Source organism: Epinephelus lanceolatus, chromosome 16 (assembly GCF_041903045.1).
Source record: "Epinephelus lanceolatus isolate andai-2023 chromosome 16, ASM4190304v1, whole genome shotgun sequence".
NCBI lineage: Eukaryota > Metazoa > Chordata > Actinopteri > Perciformes > Serranidae > Epinephelus > Epinephelus lanceolatus.
The window spans coordinates 7,464,885-7,491,288 of NC_135749.1; the positions used below are offsets into that span (position 1 = coordinate 7,464,885).

Here is a 26,404-nt window from a genome sequence, read left to right on the forward strand (position 1 = left end):
AGCCTGAAGGAGGTGGATGTGACAGTCAATATGCATATCATCAATATTTGATGATGAGAAAACAGAGGGAAAATGGATAAACATGAATCTCACACAAATCCACTTGGCAGAATCAGTTAATCTGACAAATAATAGCTGGAAATGAAACACTGATGTAAAAATATGTTTCTTGGAGGAGTTGAATGTTCAGGCTCACTTCATATTTTGCACAAACAGCCTCAGTATCTCTGACAAATCCACTTCCCCCTGTGTGAAAACATGTAATTCTCTGTCTGCCTCGTGTCGTGTCCAGCCGTGTGACTCATGTTTCTCATGTTTACGCTGCGGCGGTACATCACCTAGCCGTGATGACGAGGACTTTGCTGTAAGCCACAGCTGAACACCCTATATCCACCCTGCTGGCACGGCCTCAGTGTTTTCATTCCATATGATAGGAGTCACACCGCATTCCTGTTACAACTTCTCTGCGGCACATAAAAATCTCCTCTCGAAACCGCAGAGCCATGTGTTTTGAATTTTCCCTCTGTTTGTTCCCATTTACAGCATCTCTCTCCACTTTTTCTCTCTCTCTCACACACACACACACACACACTCACACACAAACACCGCTCGCTGGCTCTCTTCATGTTGATAGGCCCATTTAGTCCTCATGAAAGCATTCCATTTAGGTGCATTTGAGGTTATGGTTGTCACTGACAACCGGCTGTCAAAGAGTGGCAGCCTCTATCAGTGTTGGGGGTTTCCAGAGGAGCTTACAACACAGAGCAGCTATTGATGAAGCCCCGCTTTATGGACTCAGACCTACCAAAGGCAATGGCGTGTGACAAAGACAGCGAGGGGAGTTGGTAGTTTGATTCTTTGACCCCACAAACAGAAAGAATCACCCCATCTGACACTCAAGTAGAATATTAAAAATGTTGCTCGTGGAAAATGTGAGCACAGTATGTTGAGTGCGGAGAAGCAGGACCATGGCTACCAGTTGTCCCACTTCCATTGCAGATCTGTCTCAGGAACCCAGAAACCATTTCAGTGACATTACCCGTGTTTTGATTGGAGTAACAGTGATCTAAATTTAGCTTCCTGGCCATAGTTCCTGGTACCCAAAAAGCCTGCTGAGTATCAGTGGCCTTCATGTAATGACATGCATAGTAAAGGTGTTACATCTGCCTTTAACGGCAATGTGATCTCATCCCTACTTGTCATATTTTGGCGCATGGACAGAAGGCTCCAGCATCACTGAAGTGACGCAAGGGGCAGCCTTTTGCAATGTATCTTGACGCAGATGGTTGGCCAATCTTGACACAAGTCCTCCCACTTGACTAAGAAGAGGTCGGCAGTTAAGTTTAGGCAACAAAACTACCCAGGCAAGGTTGGGAAAATATTGTGGTTGACGTTTGAGTCACATGACTAATGACTTAGGTGACTAACGACATCACGAGGGATATGAACACCAGTCTCTGGGGTCTGAGTTCTCACATGACTAATAAGTGGTCGGCGAATAGGTTTAGACATCAAAACTTCGTAGGTGGGGTTAGGAAAAGATAGTGGTTGATATTCCACTAATGTGACTGAGAACTTACGTGAGAAAATAACGCAATATTGACGTCTAGTTCCACACAGGTCACAAACACCGGTCTCCTGGGTCAAAGTCCTGTGCCTGTTTGACCAATCCACCTCCCAACCTGCTCACTTAAAGTGGACTTTAGTGCTCTTAATGCTTTGTCCATTGCCTTGAACGTCTAATAATGATGCAGATGGGTTTACATTGGAGTTGCTTGCAAACCTGGTGCATCTCATACAAACACTTGGGTCCAGGTTATTCGTGTCTAGTCACAGACCATGATCTTTAGTTTCCCAACAACAACCAGACCTTGACCATAGTTTATTCACTACAGCCACGATCCCTCCGTAATCTTTAGAATACCGAAGTTGCGATGTGCTTTTCACTGAAAACAAGACTTTTAAAAATGTGACACTGGATGTAAGAACTAAGCAAACCAAGTTGTTTCTCGTTTTTACGATTTGCTTACCCAATTATATTAACGATTGATAGCAAATTTTTGTTTGGGCGCTCACATGACTTTTTTCAGCTTCTGATTGGGGCATGACAGAAAAAGTTTGAGAACCACTGAGCTAAATTAATGTATTTTTGACTTGATGTGTTTGATCAAATAAATACAGATTTCAGCACTTCTGCCCCAGAATTATACCTGTGAGAGTGGACTTTATAGAAGGTAAACATAAATTTAACTGAATAAATCAAATACAAAAAGCGAAGAAGAAAAAAAATCCAAATAACCAAAAGATTTTTTTTCACTTCTTTTTGGTGTTGGGAATCCTAGCTGCAGCTCTGGGAGACAGTATTATAGATTTACTGGTATTTTTATTATTCATTATCATCATTATTTGCAGCTACGAGGGGTCTTACTTATGGATTATATTAGAAAATACATGAATGTTGACCAAAGGCGTTATGAATTATAAATACTGCAAATCAAGGCTGCATCCTATGAAGCTGTCGGCCACCTCTTTAATCTACTCTACATAGAAACACCATGTGCAACCTTCACAAGGATTTAGAAATGAAGAGTAAAGGTTCTTACCATTGGATTTAAAATAATTTCGAGCATCAAACACTTAATTTTCTGCTTTGTGGTGAATTTTTATGCAGAAAATTGTATCTTTTCTGCATCAATTCGTGGTGTCATTGTCTTTGATTTTGTGCAAAAACAAAAAAGAGAAAAGAAAAGGTCCAGTTTGCACAAGTTCTAAATATTGAGGGCCATGTGTCTCCTGCGTCCCCTCGTAATGTCCACTATGCTGCAAAGAGACTTGCATGAATTGATTTGATGCACAATATATCGCTTATTATGTTATTAAAACACAAAAACAACAGCAGGGAAATAAAGTTAACATTTATCTTTAATCAGCAATAAGTGAATTAAACTACTGATGATTGGCGCTTGTGAAAAAATAGCACATAAACATAATGATAAAGTATTTGATTGAATCTGTCTGTATATGTTGTATAAATGACTGCCTTTAGAAACTGTATTGTTGGGAACATCACCCCCACCACACACACACACACACACACACACACACACACACACACACACACATACACACACCCTCCTCCTCCTCCTCTGGAAACCTGTTCTGGAGGGAGTGACTTGATCCAGGCGGCGTCCAATTATATGGAAGCAGCACTTATTCCACTTTATTCCAGGCTACAGTTAAGTGGCTTGAAGCCTTCAGAGACACACAGGCTTGTAGTATAAAGGCAGAGCAATAGGCAGAGAGACGGTACCCATGTGACATGTGAACGGAAAGCCAAAGACAAAGGTAGAAATATCTACTATACCAAGTGAGGCGTCTGGCGGCGTGCAGAGGAGACACAGAGGATGCTCCAAATCAAATCCATGAGGGCTTTTTTTTCTCTCGCTCGTCTGGAAATTCACGGCTTCATATAAATGATTCATGAGAGCCTGTTTCTATTTCTAAGGGAGTAATTGCGCTCGCAGTGAGTTTGAGCTGAAGCCGGTCACCAGCCAGTCTGCAGAAAGACGCTAGTAAAGCTGGGATCAGAGCGTGGAGACAATTATAAAGTCAATTAATTTGGGGGAGTTTGATAAAGCGTTTCCTTTTAACCTGCACTGGACCTCATCTGTCAGAAGGATCAACTGTTGCTGCAGCCGGAGCGGGCACAGAGACATTCTCCAAGTGTGTCTGGCTTTCATAATGGATGTTTGACCGTCACTTGGTCCTGTATGCAGCCACACAGCCGGTGTTGTGCAATTAACATGGAAGAGAGACTAATACTGTTGTTGATGCCTCGGATACACCTTCATCTGTCCTGATGTGATGCCACATTGTTGCACTGAGGAGAATGATAATATCCCACACCGCTGCCGGCTTTTTCATACTGGTTGATCATCTCTGTGTGTGAAACAAGACACATTTATTCCTCTTTCTCTGTATAAGGGACCAGTTTGGGCATTTTAACTCACTGGCAGGCGTCAAAATTGACAGGCTTTTTTGTTATAGTGACCTTGTCCGATTTTGACATCCATTCAGCGGGAGATCATCATGCTGATGATGATGAAGAACAGCGGCATGGATGCGCATCAGGTTGATATCGATTCGGAATTTGAGCCTCACAGTCGTTCGCGGTCGTGCACCTGGCCGCTGCCGTGTCCGGAGGATTTCCCCGGGGGAGAAGAAGCGAGCCGAGGTCTGGCCCTGGCATCGGTCAAAGTGGAGCAGTACAACGTGCCCGCATGCCGGGCCGAGAGAAAAGGCGGCGCGCCGGCGGAGATCAAGCACCCAGCCGGCGCCCCGGCCCCGGTCGTGGCCGCTCCTGCCTGCATGTCCGGGGCTGCGCTCGACGTGGCCGGCCAGCTGCGCAAAGCCAAGTCCTCCCGGCGAAACGCGTGGGGAAACCTGTCTTATGCAGACCTCATTACCCGTGCCATCGAGAGCGCCCCGGAGAAGAGACTCACCCTGTCCCAAATTTATGACTGGATGGTTCGCTTTGTTCCTTATTTCAAGGATAAAGGCGACAGCAACAGTTCAGCCGGATGGAAGGTAGGCCACATGAAAGAATTTTCTGACACCACATGGTGAAGGTTTTAGTGGAGACGCTGCACTATATTTAGCCTGAGTCTGTGTCTGCAGCAGAACTCCTTTCCTGCATATTTGAAAGCCACATAATTGACCCCTGGTTCCAGCAATTTATGTCAGTGGCGTGTCCCCATGTCACTCCACACTACAGTGTGTTGAAAGGGGCGGTGAGCATGGCTGGAAGGGTTCACTGGGTTCATCGTATTTACGAATTGCAGCCTATGTATAGGAGAAGCCACACGGAGCCAAACTCCCCGTCTTCACGGTTCCCTTTGGATAGGCGACTATTACGCGCTGTGACGCATCGGTAAAGTGTCAGGTTTCGAGCCCATGCTCCCCTGCGTTATCGGGTCACGCGGGGGACAAAGTGTGCCTCCGGTCCGATTTGCAGCTCCTCGACTGGAGCGTCACCCATGCCGCCGGTTGGGCGCTCGGGATAAACCGTTTGGAGCCACCCCGCCCCCCTGCGATCCAGTGCGCGCACGTTGAATTACGCACGGGTTGTGCGAAAAGCATGGCACAAGGCGAAGGGTTTAAAAGGACAATAACAAGAGATGATGACATGCAGTGTCACAGCAAACAGATGTAACTACAGATTATCCCTTAAATTCAAATTAATATGAGGTTAATCTAATAGATTGGTTGCTGTAATCTACTTAAGTTTACCACCCATTCTGTGTGCGGATTAATGGTCTTTTGTTTCCAAGCCTCGCACTGTAGCTTCCCCTCATACTGTCCTTCATGTTTGCCAAAGTTTTGCCACTTTCCTGAATTTTCCTCCAGTTCAAAACAAACTTAGAGAAATAATGTTTGGCTGCTTAAAATTGCAGTAAAGTCTAAATAAATGTTAGTATGTGTGGTAAATATGGGCATTAATCAGGTCTGTCATAACTGGGATTTAATATGTGAATCACCTGTTAACATCTGAATCAGATCTTTTTTAGGAAAGGAGACAAAACAAATGTGTAAAACATGCATGGAAGTCTGGTTCGCTGTGTCTCCACTTGTGTTTTATGGTCTTTTGGTGCAGTGGGAGTTTCATCAAAAGGCCACAGTGGTCAACCCTGCAATTAATGGGAATTTCTAAAATGCTGGATACACACTGTTAACTCCGACACAACAGGGGAGTGACTCCCTTCTTGTTAAATATGACCGCGGGCTTTAACATTTACTGGCATCGCTCTATCAAAGAGCTTAGAAAAGAGACACATCATTCAACATCATGAAAATTTTAAAATGGCTGGGAAACATGTTTAAAGGGTTCCTCCAGTGATCTGGGAGTTTTGCTCCATGAGGCTGGGGAACTCAAGACAAACAGATTAAGGAGAGAATGGTTGAAATTGAAGCAGCAGAGGCCGAGATATGCTGATGTTTATTCTGTAGTTTGCATCACACACCAAAACACCCTGTTTCCTTCAATTCCCACAATGCAATGCAACAACTCATTCTATTAGACCCTCCCTGCCCACTTCTTTCAAACCCCACACCTCCAGTTTTGGAGGCTTTTGGTTAAAACTTTTAAGTCTAGATGATTGTGATGACATCAATGTGACATCATCAGATTTTTTTTTAAACCTTTGAAGCTTCTCTCAGAGCCACAGCAGACACACATGATTGTTTTCCAAGGCTAAGTAGTCCTTCTTGTGATGACTAAACTGAGCGTCATGTGTTTTTTTTTTTCTTTTTACAATTCTGATTTTGCTTTTCAAATCTTACTCTCCCGTGTGTTTCGCTTTTCTGACACAGCCTGGCGATAGGAGGAACATGGGGGGGTGGGACAGAAGTTGTAGTGGGATTAACAGGCATTTCACACCATCTGTGTGTTTGACATCGAGTTGATCCACAATCCTCTGTCTTCTCCTCCTGTCATGTTATCATATCCTTACAGCAGTTTATGTTAAGTGCCATTGTCTCCCTTGTATTTGTCCCTCTCACACACAAGCTTCCTCTGATGCTTCCCCCTGCTCGGCCATCTCATTTGGCTCCCCACCAGCCTCCAATTGAGCAGCATTAAGACGCAGATTAATCTCAATAAAATCACCATTTGATTTAGGTCTGCAACAACCCCTGTCCAATCTTTATGGTATGGGGGGGTTTAAAATTGGATTTAAAGCTGAGCTTAATTCCCGGGGCCTTGTTTGTGCTGCCCAGGGATGCCCAGCTTGATACCTGCTCTCGTTCCAAGCTTTGCGTGGACGTTTTGATTGGCCGGTCTGGCAAGGAAGCTGATTGGCGGAGAGAGGCTCCAAGTTGCGGTGAAAAACAACTTGATTCAATCATAATAACACTCCTCAACGAAAAAAAAATAAATGAGAGAGAGGAGAGACACATGCACGCACATGTTGGACTGTAACAGTTGGCAGCGATTTTAATGAGATTTGAAGCACGGAGGTACAGAATCGCTCGCAAACGCTCGCGTATATGCACCCTTACACATTCCTGTGTGTTTTTCTGCTTAGATTGAACATTACTGATGGTGGGTGGGTGTGTGTGGGGGGGGGGGTGTATATGGATGGGTGGTTGGATGGGATGAGTGGGAGGGAAATAAGATCCAGTCAGAGTCTTGCTATTAAAAGCTGTCTTTAAGAGCTGTTGTGTAATCCTGTCTGAGAGCTGCTGCTCAATTCAGCCGCTGGGCTCTTTGTCTTCATCTGGGCCAGCAGCTTCTCCTCCACTTAATACCACACACACATACACACACACACACACACACACACACACACACTGTACTCACACACCGTTGAGGTGTCACTCACTTGTTAAAGTGTCAAGCGCTAAGGCTGCATAGGTGGATTGGATTCCTCTCACATGTCCACACTCTTCTCGTGTCCAGTGGTAGTGTATGGATTTATTTGATTGTGGACACACACACACACACACACACATACAGTACATAGTACACAGTGTTGCTTAAGCATTTGGCAGCAGGGTTACCATGATGACTACGTATGGATTTCTCTGACTGTGGTTCAGTAATTGCGGTCAAGTGCTTAGGCCATGTTTGTTACTGTATCTGAGGTGGGAGGCTGTGTTTGGTCATATGAAGTGAGTTCAGTCGGTGGTGATGTGGGGGTATCCGCTCACACACACACACACACACACACACACACACACACACACACACATTGTTATGTGCATTTCACAAGTGGCTCTGCGTGGGAATGGATGTGCTGAGCTGTGGCCTGTCTGCAGGCTGTACAGTACACAGCATTCAGCAGCAGGCAGGCAGGTAGGAGCTCACTGACTCTACCTGAAGGCTCCACAAAGCAGCATGTTAGAGGAACGTTGTGGGTGTATGAGTGTTGTAATCAGACTGTGATATAATGAGCACACGGCAAACAAGCAGCAATACACAAAAGGATCAATTAGAATTTCAGAAAAGCAATAATTCCTGTTTGTTTTTTGTCTTTAAAGAGCAACTTAACGCCCTGTTTTATCTTGAACATGCCACCTTCACTGTTGTAACGCGTGATAAAGTGACTGTACATGTTTTACTAACCTGAAAAAATGCCTTTAGTGTACAGATACTCTTTAACCTGTAACAGTGGTGCTCAACTTAGTGCCCATGTGATACAGAGGGCCCAGCAACCATTTTCAAATTCACAGAAAAAAGAAACTAATTTTGTACTTTGAATTTAAATAAGTTGCCAAAGTGCATTTTAAATAGGGCTTGTTCATCAAAACTGACCTGTGCGGGGTTGCTGCGACTGGATGTTCCTCGTGGCAAAGTAAAGCGAGGACAGCACATTGCAAAAGGTTAAGAAGAGGCAATTCATTTATTATATATACTGATAAATATTATAAATGTTTGTTTATGAACTGGCCTCTGGCCTCCTGTCATCTTGCAAACGTGGCCTCCAGGCAGAGAGAGTTGAGCATCCCTGACTTACACGAACTCGGTCCATTTTACAGTATTTTCCACACAGTGAGAGTTATGTATTGGTGCGGCATCCAGCACCTGAGAGATGGCTGCAAACATTTATGATCATTAGTATCTGAATTTGTATTAGGGATGTGATTTTTTTCCAGGCTGTGCAATTGCTCATGAATGCACCAATCTGAGAGGTGTTTAGAGCAGTTTGAAGCTCCGTGACCGCACTGACTTCTGTCTGATTAATACACTGAGGTCCTGATAAAACTTTAGGTTTTAGTTTTTAAATGTAATTTATGAAGAAAATTATGTCTTTCTCTCTCTGACTGTGCCAGTTGTCTGAATCCATGCATGTCATTTGCTGCAAGTAGATTCAAAATGTCCAGCAGGGAAGACAGAAGAAGGCAGATAACATGTCCAAAATCACCCCTTGTTCACTCCTTCACTGCTCCCTATAACAGACACTCTAAATGTAACCATAGTGAGCAGTAAATTGCAATTCTTGACACTTCTGAACGGTCATCTTGCGTCCTCACTGACAGCTGCAGACATCATGTTTTCAGGTTTTCTGAGGACGCATTATAGGGAATAACTTTCACACATCGACACTCAAACACTCAAATAAAATGGTTCAGAGCAAGGATGTAGTGTTTTTGGGGGGTGGTTGTCCTCCACTGGAAATTTTCAAGTGTCTGACACTTAATTTCCTGCATTCCGGTGAATTTTCATGCAGCAATCTGCTCCTTTCTTTGCATGTAAATGTCTCCTATTTTGTCAAAACAAAAGCCCTCTGCTACTTTATTGTTTTTAACTGCAGGGGATAAATGAAATGATCTAAGGGTGAAACGTGTCCCCTGCATCCCCCTGAAATCTACGCCTATGGTGCGGAGCGTGGTTGCAAAAAGCTGCTGTGAAATAATACCTTAAGATTTATTTTTTCAAAACTTAAACCTTGATTTTGTCTCATGAGTATGATTTATTTGAAAAGAAGCTTTCTGGCCCATCCAGGTAGACCTCCAATAACACCACGTTTCAAAACTTAACTGGTGTTACTGGTTGCAGTAGTTTAGTTTTATGACATTTTTATGTACACATTTCAGGAAAGAAGACAAAAAAGATCTATGTCAGACCTGAGAATGGTCAGACTAACTTTAGCTTGGTGTACCTTCTCCTACATCCCTGATTACTGAGAGCAAAAGTGGATCTTTACCTCTAATATGCTTCTAATCTGCTTGTAATGCATCACAATGCACTTCACGTAAAGTATTACCGCCCACGCTGATGGCCATCACCTTGTTCTGCCGAGATTCCACTCGCAGCAGATAGAGAAGGAGAATAGGGTGCACAGCGCAGAGAGAAAAAAGAGGAGGCAAGGAGACATTTTGAAGAACAAGGTATTATTTGTCCTGCCAATAAAACCTTTTTTGAATTGGATTCAGAATTGAGTGGGAGATAGAGAGAGGCGGAAAGAGAAAAGATAGAGCGAGTGTGAGAGTGGTGGCGGTGGCCCCTGCTGCTGAGCACATTGATAGCAGCCTTAATGCCTGTGATGCTCCAGCGCCAGCCGAGACAGAGGGGAATTGGTTGGAGATGGTGGAACAGGCTTAGAGGGTTCCCAGCGCCAGCCGGCCTGGCGCTGGCTCAACAGAGAGCCCTCTGCACCGCTACACAGTTATTGTTATTATCACAAAGGCGCAGCAGAAGGAGAGGCAGCTCTCGAGTTGGCGGGCTTGGCGCTGGGTTAACCGGGGGCGGGGAATGGGAAGAGGAATTTGGAAGGCGAAGGGGGTTGGTTGTTGAATCTGAGACTATGGTAGAACTCATCTGATCAGTCCTGTGAATGGAGGGAAAACAGTTGGGAAGAGTTGTTGAGGGCTTGAATGGAAAGGAGGCCATGCCGAGATGGACAGATTTTGATCCTCGAGGATCAGTTGCCTTGTCAGTTGAAGCCGAGCTACAAAAAGCATTTGAATAGAACGCGGGCAGATATCACTTCAATCTGTAGAAGGGCTTGGATGTAAACAAGGGATGCACCGGCAGTGGAGGCGGGGTGTTCACTGCTTAAATGAGTCATAGTGGTTGGAATAGAACATAATATTCTCGCCCTCAGCCCTCACACTTCAATCAGTTGGAATAAATCAGCTGGAATAAAATGTTGAGAAACACTCTACAGACGGAAATTCCAGAGAGGAAACCGAGTCCAGACACACAACAGTCAGTCAGGAAGGCGGATCTTGGGAATGGTGCCTGGTGGTGTGTCGTAAAATGTCGGCCCAGCACACATTCTCTCCGTGTTGTCCACCAGACCTCAGGGCTTCAAAATGTTCTGGTGTCTGGCTCGGACGATGAGCAGAGCGGGAGTCAAAAAACATTCAGTCCTCTGTCCTCCCTGTGAGACTGTGACTCAGGAACAGGTCAGCGCGTACTGCTAACGAGACCTTAAAGGACCGCACCGGGGGTTCTGCTTTGCTACAAATCACATACACATTTGCATCGCAGCTAACTATTTAGGCATGCGACTGATTGATGTTTCGTCAACTGCTCCAGCCATTGACTTCCATTCATTTCTATATGATATGAAAACCTATTAGCTGAACCTGGCACCTGAGTTATGTCATCCATTAGAGTACCTCCCTAAATCATGTCACTGCCTGATCGAGCAAATTTGGCACCTTAGACAAGCTTCACTTGAACCAACCAAAAATATAATCTTAATCTTAATAATCTCTTTTTGTATTCATTACAAACTAGAACAAAAGCAAATACACAACGTAACCTACAAACAATAGTAATAAATAAAAAACAATGAAATAATATGGTATATGTAAATTCCGCTCACTGTTAGCATGGTTAGCATTGGATATTTTTTTTAGTTTTTTTTTTGGAAATTTTAAATCTTGTTTTTCGGGGTTGGGGGTGTGGATGTTGCCTCCCCCTCCCAAAATGGGTAGCGCCCTTGGTGGCAGACTATGTCGCCCATAGGAAGATCCGCCACTGAGTCGTATTTAACTTTGCGTGCGTTATACATTGTGGTTCTCAGTGAAATCTCAGGAAATGAATGGAAGCCAATGGCTGCATTGGAAAATACGTCAAAAACTGTTTAGCTAACACATTCTCACTCTTTGGTCACGGACTTTCCACGTCCAGATACAACATCCAAGGTACCCTGGGTGCGTTGGTTGTTGACGTTCTGGGTTACCTTGTCAAGGTCTGCCTGTTACATGCACTGTCTTCTCTCAAGGTACGCTTCCGTTTTCATAGGAAATTTAACGTTGCTACAACACTGCGAATTGATTTTTTTTCCCATTCGACAGCAAAAACACGTGGTTGGGTTTAGGAAAAAAGAACGAGGTTTGGTTTTAGAATTTCACGGCATATGAACAGCGCTCTCTTGGGTGAAAGTCGATGTTTGTTTGACCCATCCACCACCCTCCTGCCCGCCCCACTCGGACTTTGGTCGTCTTAACTTTCATACTGGTCCCGCAACGTTTCCCCCTGACGCCGCCGGGCGCTGTTAAACTATAATGACAACCAGCTGTGTATCATGCCGACGTTGAAGGACAGCTTTTTTCATTGGTTTCTGACGCCGCAAGTCGATTTTGACGACTTCAGAGTGAGACAGGGCTCGTTTAGCAGGCATTTGAAAATGGGCAGCAAAAACTTTTGAGTTGACATGGTTTGATGTTGAGGACATAAAACATTGCTCTAGTGACAGTAGAAAGCTTTGAGAAGGTTATAAATGATTCTTCAACTCATCTGATTTCTGCCATAATTAACTAATTAACGACCCCCCCCCCACACACACACACACACACACACACACACACACACACAAACACACACACACATACACAAACGTTTGATTTCTCATTTTGTGATAACCTTGAAAGTTATACATCACACAGGGAGTTACTTTTGAAATACAGTCATCCCAACAAACCCAATCCATCAACTCACAGCAGCCCCCAAACTGATTACGATCCCTCTGGAATCGCAGAAATAATGTAATCATGCATCTGAAATTGCTCTAAATTTTAATGTGATTAATGACACAGTTGCTTCATAAAGTATTCAACCCCTAACTTTCTGCATATTGTACTCATTATACCATGCACCAATTTTAATAAATCATCATGCACTCACTGCGTGTTTATAATGGGCTTTTGATGCCTTATAATGCCTTATGAGCACCACTTCAAGTAAAGTGTTGCCCTTATTTTTACTGCAAATGGGATTAGTTTTTAAGTTCCTGCACACGCTGAAATGGGTTTGATAGCGATTTGTATGGATCTGAAGATTCTGTGTGTGTGTGTATATACGTATGTGTGTGCGTGTGTGTGTGTGTGTGTGTGTGCATCTGCTCTTGTTGTTGTATAGCTAGGCCTGATGGGAGTCCAGGTCCGGGGGGTACAGCTCTAGTTAATAATTCAGATGAGGCTCATTATCAAGGCAGCGCAGATCTCTCTCTGATTCCACCTTAATTGCAGGCAGGATGTGCCTCTCAGACACTCTCAAAGTCACTCCCCCTCCTGTCTGCAGCTGCAAATGACTACCACACACACACACACACACACACACACATACACATGCAGATCTCCACTAGTTCTCATCCACACCTCACCTCCCCACTCCCTGACATCAGGCCAGTATCTTTGCGTGAACAGGTGAACGGACATTTGGAGATGAGTGGATAAATCCCACTCAGAGCTTATGACTATCACAGAGCATCGAGTCCGAGGCCAGGCATGTGCTCCTATTATGAGTCACTTACATTTTTAATCAGATCTTCATGAGGGCTTTCTCCTTTTGGAGGGCTCGGCAAACTAAGATTGATGGAAGCTAATCAGTCGGAGGACAGCGGCTCTGTGATTAATGCTGCTGGAGAGTGAACCTCTCAGCGCCTTGCTGAATGACCCGGATCGCGGCTTTTCAACCCCAAATTTTCTGTAGAGCTGAAGTGAGGAGGGCATGTAAGAACAAAAGAACTGCTGCTGCTTGACAAGTAGTACCAGACGTATGTGGCATTTAAATAATGGCCCGGTGTTTCACTGTGAGCTACTATTACTATTCAGAGATCTCTCCTAAAAGTGATTGTACCAGGCAATCAAAATTCAATTCAGTCCTAAAGAACAAACGTACAATGCCTCTTCTTAAAGATTTGCTGGTCATGCTGGGATATGATTTATGCAAATAACATATGTTTCATGTGCTGCTGAACACATAGCCTTTCTGCTACTTGTATGTCTTAGAAACATTAGCAACAGTTTGCTGTAGCCTGCAATTTTCAAGCTGGATTTCTGCCTGGAAATGGTGTTCTTGCTCTGTAAATTGATCCAGTCATGATAGTTGGACATCTCTTGCTCACTGGGGATCTTCAAAGTTGAGCTGCTTTTGTTTTGGAGAGATTTGCTGGACCAAAGAAAACAAGATGATGTGGAAATCCAGCTGACTGGAGTTTGTTTGGCGATCCCTGACTTAGATCTCTGACTTAGTTTGAATGAAGTGAAGGAAGTGAATTGTGCTGAGCCCAGTTGCCAGAAGAAAATGTTGGCATTGTCCATTTATATTTCTGCTTTCATTTGTCGTTGTTGATTTGTTTTGTCAATGGGCTTTTAAGTCAGCGAACATGGGTGTTTTTTAGTGACCCATCGCTGTTTTGCACCAGGAATAGTGTCAAGAAAAGCAGTGTTTTTTTTTTTTACTGAGACGTTGGTGCGTTTCCAGCTGGGTTGCTGCCACAAAAGCAATTGTTTATTACCGAGACATTGTCATCTTCTCCAGCTGTGGTTGTGTCACCAAAATATTTTTTACTAACCATACCCAAGTGCTTTTTGTGCCTAAACCTAACCACACTGTCACCACACAATTGAACATATCCCCTACATAATTACATACAAATGCAACATTTGTAGAAATGTACAATGTTTTTTTTGTTTTTTGGCGATTGGGTTGTGGCCTGCAACCCATGTGAGCTGAGGAAGGCACCAGCACTGCCATGGTTACTGTACATTTTTCACTAAAAACATTCAGTATGCAGTCACTGGGCCTTGATGCTAAGCATACAGAATGTTTCTTGTGATTTCCGACTTGAAGCTTGGTGGTGTGAATTCTTTTTTTCCCTTGGGTGACATTTGTATTTATGAAACTCGCCTGCAAGTGGAAAAGAACAAGCAGCTTTACATCGCTGAGTATTTCAGTGGTCAGATATGAAGAGCAGGTGGCCTTCATCAGACTGAAACAAAATAAAATATGACAAGTGTGTGCAGTTAAGAGACTTCGGTGAATCTGACATGGAACACTCGCACGAGAAAACCTCACAGTAAAGAGTAAGAGTGGTTTCGGATAACAGTACAAAGGCATTCTTGCATGAGGTGCCTGAGTCATGTGAGATATGAAGAGGAGGTAAAAGTGTTTCTAAAGCAGATATGTATGCCGAAAGATGCTGAAAAGGTTAAATGCTCTGAGGGAAATGAACGGTTGCAGTAGGTAAAGAATAACACGGCATATTAGTGAAAAGCCACACTCCATCATTTTACAGTACTATCAATCACCCTTAATGCGCACTGTTCTTGGTGTAGTTCAGTCATGTTCAGGTGATGTTCAGCATCAATCAAGTCACATTCATTTGCTGGCAATTTAATCCATTTTCATTAAAGATGTCTGTAATTGCGCTTTGATCATAGTTGATAAAAGCTGGTTGAAAATGAAAGCCATCAGCGCCTTAAGAGCCGGATCATTGGCTGTGTTTTAACTGGAGTTATTTGCTCATTGTCTTTGTTATAAAAAGTCTGTTAGAGGAGTTGCTACACTCGGGAAGGTGTCTGCTAACGATGTCAAGTCGAGCCCAGACACGGAAAAAGAACATGCCTACTGTCTATTGTCAGCACAAAGAAGGGTCAGGGAAGAGTATCACACTTAATGAATATTCATCAGTCCAACGGCATATTTGGACAAATTACAATAAAAGCCTTTCAAGCTGGAGCTGAGTGGAAATAATTTACAATCTAGTCATTTTGGAGATTATTAATCAGACACTATTAAACTGCTTTAAATCACGGCTAAGCAGATTTACATTATGGTATTGTATAATTTGTGTGTGTGTATGTGTGTGTGTGTGTGTGTGTGATGGTTTGCAGAGGGCAGTCCAGGAGGCGGACAGAGGTTAGAAGCGTAAGACGGCCTCTCTGTGGATTTCTGTGTCAGTTTGATGAAAATAGGTCAGGATTCAGAGCTTGGCGTTTAGCATTCTGCCCATGTGACGGCTGACGCCGAGCCTGACGACAGCTAGCCTCGAATAAACTCTAGACTCTTTCTGTCTCTGTCTCTGCCCCCCATCTCCCTCCACCCCGCGGTCTTCCTCCCTCCCCTCTTCCTCTGTAATCTAAACTCTGTCCTGTCATCCTGTGTCTCTGCCGTGGCTTCCATCGCTTCGAGCTCACGTAGAAAGAAATTCAAATCTGTGGCCATAGATTAAGCCCACGCCGAGACTGAAATTGCACTTAAATCCACAATAGTCTGTGTCTGGTAGAATTTATTTGATTTAGATGTACTTTTGAGTATTGTAGTCCCGCTTTCGAGAGAGAAAATAGATGTGCTGCAAAGTTTTATGAGGATAATATTTCAACCGTGGCCAGCAGTGACCTAGCTTAGCATAAGGTCTACAGTATGTTTGGTCACCACTAGAAGGGCTTGATTTATTATTCTCCCACAGAGCAGGCCCTCATCTCTCATGACTGCCATGCTTTAAAAATGACTCTCTAAAAGGTGAATTCACTTATAAGATGAGCCAGCTCGGTGTTGAGCCACGTCTGAGGTTTTCCAATTGAGTCACAGCTACCACCTCTGGTTAAGAATTGGCTGTACCCAAAACAATGGGTAAATGTAAAGCTAACAACACGAGCAGATAAGTGAAAAGACTGCTGCAAGGTCAATTCTGTTAAGTGAATTTTCTGATAAGGTTGATCTGTGTCCAATTAGATTACCCAGACAGAAAAAAAGGTTGTTTCATAGCTTTCAAAGCACCGTCATGTTGCCGGGGAAAGGTTGGCTGTCTCACCTGGCTATCAGCCAGCAGCTAATTTAGGGAAAAAAAAAAACAACTAATGTAATTGTGAATGTGTTAGCTATCAAGCTATTTTTCTGTCTCTGTCAGCTCAGATGGAGATTTTCGAGAGTTTATCAGACTGTTTGCCCAACAATACAGCAAAATATGAACAAGTAGTAATTGCTTTAAAATGATAAGTAGTCTCCAGAGGTTGATTTATAATTTTTGTTGGCCCGTGACTTTTCCTTTGCTCCCACCGCCAGGCTTTGTTTTGTACACATGAAATATCACAGTCTAATGGGCGGACTGCCATGAAATGTACTGAGCACATTCATGTCACTCTTAATACAAAGTCTTTTCTCCTTTAGGGCCATCTCACCTTAATCTTGTTTTTAAAAAATAACATATCCCATAATCTAAGCAAGCGGTACCCTGAGGGGCTGAAAAATGAAGCCAGAAGAAACTACAGTTCCTCAAATGGCCACTAGAGGCTGGCTCCAAAACTGATTCAATCACTTTGGCCCCCCATGTTAAAATGCACAACTTTAAAGCAGAAATTAACATGTTTACAGCCTGGTACAATCAACAGTTTTGGTTTCTATAACTAAATTTCTCCTACATGATAACTGTACGGGGCATGAGTTTTATATAAGTTAGCTGTTTACATTTTATTAAGATTTAAAGTTACACATAATGGTGCTTTGAATGACAGGCTGTCAGGCTGTCTGCTGATAGTGCCCTTGGTCTCTCACTCAGATCCTACCCTTGTTCCTCCGCAAGACAGTAATGGACAAAATGCGATGTGATGTTATCCAGTGGTATTGTTAGGCCTGGCTGTTTGAGGCTTCAGCTCCCAATTTTTCATCTTCATTTGACCTTTATTTAACCAAGAAGTCCCACTGAGATTAAAAGTCTCTTACAATTGAAGACCTGGTCGAGGTAGCAGCCAATCAAAACACATTTTCAATGCCTCAAATACAACATATAACGCAAAAAAAAATCCACATTAAAACAACAACTATTCAAACATAGTGGCCTCTCAAGAAAAACAAGCACACGTCTCTGTCACCACGTTCTGTACGATGCCCTTAAATTCATCAGTTGATGTAAGTGTGTCTAATTTTAGATCTTTTTGAAGATTGTCCAAGGTGCAGAGTAGGAAAATGCACTTTTCCCGAGATCTGTTAAAACCCAGGGTTACGTTAACAAACAACCACTTGGAGGAGTAAATGTACTTGCTGACATTCCACCACTGTTAACATAAATAAACTTAATAGCTCTGGTCAATACATGTTTAATGTTAGCAGTTGTAAAGTAATCCTTCTACGCAATACTAATAACAATTACTAATCACTACTTAATATTTTTAACATCACAATTAATAGTAATCTGGAAAGTAAAAAAAAACTGTTTTTGAAGTACTTGTTTAATTTTTTCAATGATTAAGTTGTGTACTTTGAATGTAAATAATAAAATAAAGTGTGTTTATCAAAACTCTGTAGAGGTCCTGACTCGGCCCCCAATGTCCTGAAATCCTAGAAGTGCCCCTGGCTACGTCCCATATTTTATCTGGTTAATGAATCTAACAGACATCGCCTGTTTCAGTAAATAAACACTGTGCTTAAGACAACATTTGGAAGTATTAATGAGTGTATTTAAAAATCTAAGGCATGACAGTTAGGTAGGAATTAATTTATGTGAAATGCACTTTTTTTTTTAAGATTTGTTTTTTTGCTTTTGCCTTTATTCGATAGGACAGTTTAAGTGTGAAAGGGGAAGACAAACCCTTTTGTTTTCCATGAGCCCGTGTTCTTTTCCTTTCCTGTCACCACCAGGAAAATCTTGCTCTAAGAATGACCAGATCATAACAATATCGTTGGCACTGTCCAGCATTTTCATATTGCTGGCTTCAATGACCACTTAAGTCTCTGCGGGCCACTAGCATGGCATCTTAGTGTCTCTGATGTCTTGTCAACAGATCCATCAACAAATGAGGAAATCAGATTTCAACAAGGCAGCGATGGCTAAATGCAGACAGGCCTACAGAATTAGTTGTCGTGTAATCACTTGAATCAGCAGTGACAGGATAACTTCTAATAAACAAGACCCCAAAGGGGCTTCAAAAAGTCCCAGTTCACCTCATGTCAACTGGTGATTGGATTATTGCAGATTTGTTGGGAGTCTGCACCACAAATGTACAACACTGACTAAAGCAGGTTGGGCAGTGGTGGCTAATTTTGTGTCGCTGTGTTGTGGAGGAGACCTGGCTCAAAATGTAAGACTATTATTATTTTAGCTTTCTGTTTTATATTATATTTTGTTCATATGGTGTGTTTTCTGAAATAAATGATGCTCTCTGGATCATAAAGCTGCCACCCGTGTTTTACAATATGCAACAGAGCAACGTATACTCATACAACAGTGCTTACGAATCTTACGAAAATGCACATAGAATAGCTCAAAAATCAGTGTGCCAAGAATGGCATCGTCACGTTATGTAGTTAATGTACGTTGTTACGTAGCTCAGGTTTTGGAGAGTAAAGGTATGTGGGTTAGGTTTAGGGAGAGAAACATGGTTGGGCATCGTCACTTTACGCACTTAACATAAAGTTAAAATAAACCATAAAAAGTTTCGTAGGTAAGGTTTGGGAAAAGAAACATGCTGATGAAAGACCTTAAAAATGGTTTCACAGTAGGGCTGCAACTGACAATTATTTTCATTGTTGACAAATCTGTCGATTATTTCTTTGATTAGTCGACTAATCATTTTATCAAAAATGTGTTAAAATGTTGAAAAATGTCGGTCTGTCTCTCCCAAACCCCAAAATTATGTCATCTTGTTTCGTACCCACGCCAAAGGGTTTGAGTTCACCATCACGGGAGAGTGTGTGAAGCTGCCAATATTTGAACGTAAGAAGCTGCAGCAAGAGTATTTTGGGGTACTTTTATAGTACTTTTCTATGAAAAATGACTGAAACTGATTAGTCGACTACTAAAATAGTCACCAATTATTTTAATAGTCGATTAGTCATCAATTAGTCGACTAATCGGTGCTAGCCTTGCGTCACCAGACTCTTCACATACGGTGAAGAGCCTGGTTTCCATTCACTCTGAATTTTGTCTGGATTCTGGTTCCGGTCTAGAGAGCAGATCTGGAATTCACCAAATTCACCAAAGTAAGAGTGTTCACCAAAGTAAAACTTTAAATTCTGGCGCACCTTCGATTTACAATAAAAGAAAAAGGTTAACTTAATGGCTTGGGGCTTTTCTTGTAAATTATATTCTTTAAATTAAAAAGTTTCACTGCATTTTTATTAGCTTGGTGCTTTTATTTTGACGGAAAGGTGCAGCCATCAAATTCCGGATCCTGTCTCTTTCGCCCTAGTTCTGGCTTCTTACCAAAATGGCCACTATTTCACAGGGTTCCAAACAAAGTTCTCCTGGGGCGAAAGTCCTGTGTTTGTTTTACCCACCCATCACCCCAACTTGCCTCCTTACACAGACTTTCACTCTTTATACTATTTCCTTCTTTACTCCTATCAGGGCATAAGTTACGTGATTGGTGGGTTATACACGAATTGTGGTGCAGCCCGAACAGAGTATCCACATGACGCACAGAAAGGGGTAGGTGGGGATCATTAGGGGACCAAAAACGAAGTTTGTCCGCAGGGCCCCCAGATAGGTTCATCCAGCCATGCCAATAACATACAGCAATGAAAGTAAGCATGTCAACTGTAACTGGTCAAAGTCGCCGTTAATGTTACTGAGGTATATAAAGTTAAATGTGTGCACAGCTGCACACACGTCTGTTGTGTTCATTTTCAGCCTTACGAGTCCAGTATCTGCTCCCTCCTTTGTCAGCCTCTACCTTGTGAAGTGTTAGATTGCACCCTGCTAACTGATTTATTGGCCCCTGAAAGTCTGACTTCATCAAATCCTTGATACCGCTAGTCATATATACTGTCTTTGATGAGTGCCACCGAAGTCGATGTGTGGATTTAATAGCAGCATTAATCTGCCTGTTTAATGGTGTTGTTGAGTGGAAGGTGGTCACCACAAGATGCAGCACTAAAAGATGAGTTATGGGCCCAGCCGGCGAACGATGAAAGGGCAAAATGCAAAACAGTCGAGATGTGGAGGAGAGTGGCGGAATTAAACAAGGTCTTGCTGCACGCTGTACATGAGAGAGGAAGGATGGAGACGAGAGCTAGTTAGCACGAGCATGGTGTGAAATAAAAACAGTTTAGAGAGCACTGTCATAAGTTTGCAGCAGGTTGTCATCGGTACGTGTTGCTAAACACGTGCCTGAGGTGATATTGCATTTGTTAGCACGCAATGCATTTCCGCTCATTTATTGAGAACACATGATAATTGATTCTCATGTGACGTTTTATCAGATTACACAAGTATGCTTCATTTCTCATCTCCTCGTAACCCTGTTTAGATAATGAGCCTGCTAAAACATATCCGCACTCAACATCATACTCCTTCTTTCAGGTGTTTTCCAAAACAGTCAACATTGTGGCAGATTGTTTTTTGTAATGAGGCCCAGTGAGGACTTTGTGCCACATTTAATTGGTTGTGGTTAGGATTAAGGTTACACCAGTGGACTCGGATCATAACAGTGACGTCCACCTCTGATGGTGAAGATCAGCGGTGGAACGTTACAGTACATTTCCTCATGAAATGTACCTTAGTACTCTTGTGATCAGTGGTGGAATGTAACAAAATACATTTAGCATTTGTTGCAATGCTTCTATTCCACTACATTTCAGATGTATTTACTAGTTTACTACTTAATATTTCACTAACAAAACACATAGTGAGATCACGAGATATGATCATGTTTTATAAATAACATATCTTATAATATATTAAAGTTAACTCCATGTGAACCAGCTGTTCACACTTCAATGTGTCAGTAGTAGTAATTTCAGCATTATACAATGTCCTTTGTGTCTCTGGAGGAGCTTTAAAAAGTCTGAGAAAATAACCCTAATGATGTCGTAGTGATGTCATCAGGGTTACTTTGGCTGGGGCGCAGAGAATACAAATGTCGATTGGAAACTTGCGTTACAAACTATGAACGGAATACTTCAAAGACATTTAATGCTTACCAGGCAGATAAGCTCTAACAACCTACATCAGGTTGCATCGTGGGAATTGTAGGATCCAGGGTTTTTGGTGCTTGATCCTTATTAAGGACTAAACATCAGGATAGATTTTTTTTTTGGCAAGTCCCCAAGCTTAATGAAAGCGCAATAGTAAATTGCCAAAGTACCCTTTTAAGTTACATTTTGAATGCAGGACTATTTTTTAAATTGAGGGTGCTGTCACACCTGCCCTGTTTGGTTCGGTTCAATCAAACTCAAGTTCATTTGCCCCCTAAGTGCAGTTCGTTTGGGCAGGTGTGAACACAGCAATCACACTCAGGTGCGCATCAAAACAACCGGACCGAGACCGTCTTGAAGAGGTGGTCTCGGTCCAGTTACAAACAAACTCTGGTGCGGTTAGTTTGTGGTGAGAAGGTGTTCCGACCTGGATCTGAACCAATTGCAGTCACATGACACATTGTTTGGGTTAAACATGAGCATGTTACAGTCCTGGAGGATTATTAATGTGCACCTCCTCCTGTACTGCCTTAATATGCACATTCAGCACATCCAATGCATCAAAACATTGTTTTCTAGTTGGAGCCGCGCCTCGTTTTCAAACTGTATGGTTTGACTAAAATGAACAATGACAGCAATATAGTCCACGATGAGCAGCGCTAAAATCAACCTGCGCAGTTGTCCCTCCATTGTGACATTAGAAAGTGTCACATTTATCTTGCAAGTGTACTCTTCTTCAACGTTTGCTTTACTTCCTGGATTTTTCCCACATGGAAATTCTGGGTTGGGCTCTAAAAAACTTAATAAATTGTTATCAGACACCTGTGTCTGCTCAGGGATTAAATTATTTTCATTACTGTTCAAGTAGCCTGTGAGTAATGGAAGGTTATTACGCGTTGATGTACAACAATGTTCCAGCCGCCCCCGTGTATACACAGCTCAGAATTCAGTTCTAATGTCCTGCAGTCTAAATGCTGCATCAGAAGCTTTTTTGAGCATTATTGACTATCATGAGAAAATAAAAAAGTCAATTTGCAGCTTCACTGTGGAGATATTGACAGATACGATGACAGCTGAAGCCTACAGTAATGAAGCTGATGTGAGGACAGAGGAGAACAGGATGGTGGTGGCAGTGTGGTTGCGTGACTGAGCAGTGCTCAGGCCTGTCTGTGTAATTCTCGCAAGACGGATATTAAAGACGCAGCGCTGAGGCCTTCCCTCCACTCTGTCCCTGCACTCCCTCTCTCCCTCGCCTTCCCCACTCTCCCTTTCCCTCTCTTTCCCTTTCCCTCTCCGTCTCTGCTAATGATCTGCTCCGCCTGTCGCTGCCTGGCTGACTGATGCCCACTGACAGCCCCACTCATGCGGAAAGGCTGCACCCCTCCTCCCCTTCACACAGACACACATACACACACTCACATAGAGTAATGAACTACACATCCCAACGCTACATATTTACTATGCATGTGTGACACACATGCACCATGCACGCCAACTTGCGTAAGCACTCACGGCGAGATAGATAGATCTACACAAACAAATCACACCCATTTGTTCAGTCACATGTCAACAGACATACATGTAGAGTAGATGACAGACACACAAATAGACCACGCAGTATACATTCACCACAGCGAGCGCTAATCTATGGAATCCTTACGGAGCAGCCGACTCACCATCCATGCATTTTTATGCAAATGACTCCATATTGAATTAGATAGGCTGAATGGAAAGTGGCACATTTCACTGAAATTCCAGGAGTGATGCAAAATAGTTTTTGTGCTTGCTCGAGGCAGAAAACTTTTTTTTTGTTGATAAAGAAATAATATAATAAATAGAGATGGGAATGTATTAGTCACACAAATAATGATGCAGGTTTGACACGATAAGCTCGGCGCGCCTCAGCCTCAACAGTTAGTGTTCAGGACGTGTTGTCTGTGAGACACAACTTTACAGAAGATAGTTGTACTACATTTAGTTTACACATTAAATATCTCCAGGTGTACAGGTGTATGTAGTGATGAAACATTAAATACCAACACTTTTATTTCAAGTCCTCCTATTTAGCATTTATAAGCAGTATTTTAACATTTAATAATGGTTTATAACACTGTATCATATTTTAAAAGTTTAATTATATACAGTTTTTCTCAAGAACTCTAACTTCTCCAATGACGACAACATTACTCTTTTTTTATTGTCATTTATTCTCTGGTTATACCAACCACTCGTAACGTGTTATAAACCATCAAGGGCATTGGTTTTGTTTCAACACTGACATGTGAAACGGGAGTTAGGGTCCTCTGTGTGAGTAAAAAAGACATCATTATGCTACAATTGGCAGCCATGCACTGCCATCTGAAATAATAGTAAGCAAATGTAATCATAACCATAATAAACTTAACAAATTGCCATTATTATCGCTACCGGGACCTCCCCACAGATTTGGTTCCTGCCACTGTGGACTCCGTGGCTCATGGCAACGGGCTTGGTTCCCATAGGTGTAGATATCAAGGGAGACGCAGGAGAAACCCCCTCAATATATAGATCATGTGTATGTGTGCTTATGCCTTAAGTTTTCTGGCGGAGGACCTCCAGACCCTTCATTTCATGCACCAATTTGTTCCTTTTCTGCATTAAATTATGGCATATATATCCTCTGCTACTTTCATGTTTTTACTGGAGGGACGAATGAACATGTTCCACATATTGAGGGGGACATGTCCTCTGCGTCCCCCCTGAAAGCTTCACCAATGTAAACTGCTTATTATCACATACTGCGTAAGGTGTTACAGTTCTCATAGACTAAACGATGGATTGATTAATCACAAAAAGCAGCCCGTCTCCTGTGACGCTGCAATGTGTGAATTCTTCTCCAGGGATCAATAAAGTCTTGTCTTATCTCATCACTTTGCATCTGCAACAAACACCTGACACCACACATTCCTGCATCCAGCCAACAAACTATTTATTCACATCAACCTGTCTCACAGAAACACAACTAATTCACATTTTAATTGTTGCGTCTTTTCAAATTTCGCTTTTGATTCCACACCTGGCTGCAGGTTTGATTATTATTGGTTTTGATTGCCAACACTGATCCAAACATTTTTAAAAAACCTGCTGGTAGGTGAGATTCTTTCCTCCCAAAATGAAATGTATTTATGCACACATTAGCCAATCTGAGATGAGGCAGAAAACACTCCAGTGGTGCTCGGAAATAAATCATCGCCACTTCACATATTTAGCAACACCTCCAAATTGCAGCATGTGGATATAGCCTACATTTCTCAATAAAATAATAACTGAAAGTCTCTCTATTCTTTCATTAGAGTGTGCTCGAGCATTAACTTGGTATTCTCCTGCTGCTCTTGCTCCTAATTACTAATTGGCCCTTACTAATAATAAACAGTCATGCATATGGAAAAATGATCAGAATAGCTTATTTGAAGCAATTCAGGGTCGGTTTATTCCCACAGACATCCAGTTTGGTATTGATCAACTCTGCAATCAATCCAGTATATATCACTGGGAGGCAGTGACTTGTTCGTATTTGATTTTTCATAAAATACCAATTTATCTAAGCACGCTGGGCTCAGTCCCGCCTCAGCATCTCCACATCAGCGCCCTGCCAGGGGAGTTTCAGGGAGGTAAGAAATTAGGTCAACCAATTTCGTGCAACGTGCGAGCATGCAGGGCGACACCCCTGGGCTCCCCTCAGTCCCAGCCTGCACACGGCCCACAGTCCCCCAGCTGATGGCTCAGCCCTGCCATTACACTCAGCCGGGGTTACGCAAGGCTCTGTGAGGCCTGCCGGCTCTGGCACAGATTAGACCGAGAGACTCGACCAGGTATTTCACTGTTGTACAAAATATCTGGGCTGGAGACCGACATGAGTTACAGAGGAGTACAGAGTGTGTTGTAGTGGAGCAGGGATTGTTATTTTCTGTCAGAGTTTTTTATAGAATACTCTCTTTGGCACATTTTAAAAGGTTTATAAGTTGCATCTAATGGCTTTATTAATAAATCATTCACTAAAAATCAGACATTAATAACTGCAACTGCTGTGGAGTCCAATGTGAAAGTGAAAAATCTCTCTTGCTGGTGAGTAATTAATAGCTGAGTCATTAATAAATACTTGTGAGTTTTCCCACTTTCTAATAATCAATCAGGTCAGCAGCTGTAAATATTAATAAACACTTAATGAATGGATTGAGGTCCAGATGCTCTGCAGCTAGAAAGACAAAAAAGTTTCTTGCTGGAGGTGAACAGAGAGATTTTTACAACCTGGCCAACCAAAAGTTAATCTAAACGACTGCTTCCAGCAAATCAATAAAGCCTCAGTAAGTGATGTATTCACCATTTATATGACCATTAGCGATTACTTAACCTTTGTAAGGTAAGGTAAGTGTGAAGCAGAGGTGTAGACTCGAGTGATAAATTCATGTGTAACCGGTGGACTCTAGTGTTGTGCTGATATGAAGAAGCTCAAACTGTGGATATCTTTGGAGGCGATCTCCATTTATTCCTATTACTCTGTCGTGAAAATGAGGGCCTCCCTAGTGTAGTGGTTGGAGCACTCGTCTTCCACGCGGAGGGTTGAATCCTGCTGGGGTCGACGTCAGCAAAGGCATAGGGTTGCAAGAGGTTCAACCGCCGAATCAAACGGGATCAGATTCCTAAAGGAGACTTCAGGATAAGAGAGTAACTCTGGAATCGTCGACGTAAAAGCAGACTTACTCTGTCGTTAAAGTG

General features: G+C 42.6%; 1 protein-coding gene across 1 annotated transcript in view; it reads left to right on the forward strand.

Moving 5' to 3' along the window:
* Positions 1–3,211: 3,211 nt before the first annotated feature.
* foxo6b (forkhead box O6 b) overlaps positions 3,212–26,404 on the forward strand; it is a 50,089-nt gene continuing 26,896 nt past the window's right edge. Inside the window, exon 1 of the mRNA XM_033638050.2 lies at positions 3,212–4,587. Coding sequence (XP_033493941.1) covers positions 4,090–4,587 — 498 coding nt within the window. The 5' untranslated portion in view covers positions 3,212–4,089. The remainder of the gene's footprint in view (positions 4,588–26,404) is intronic.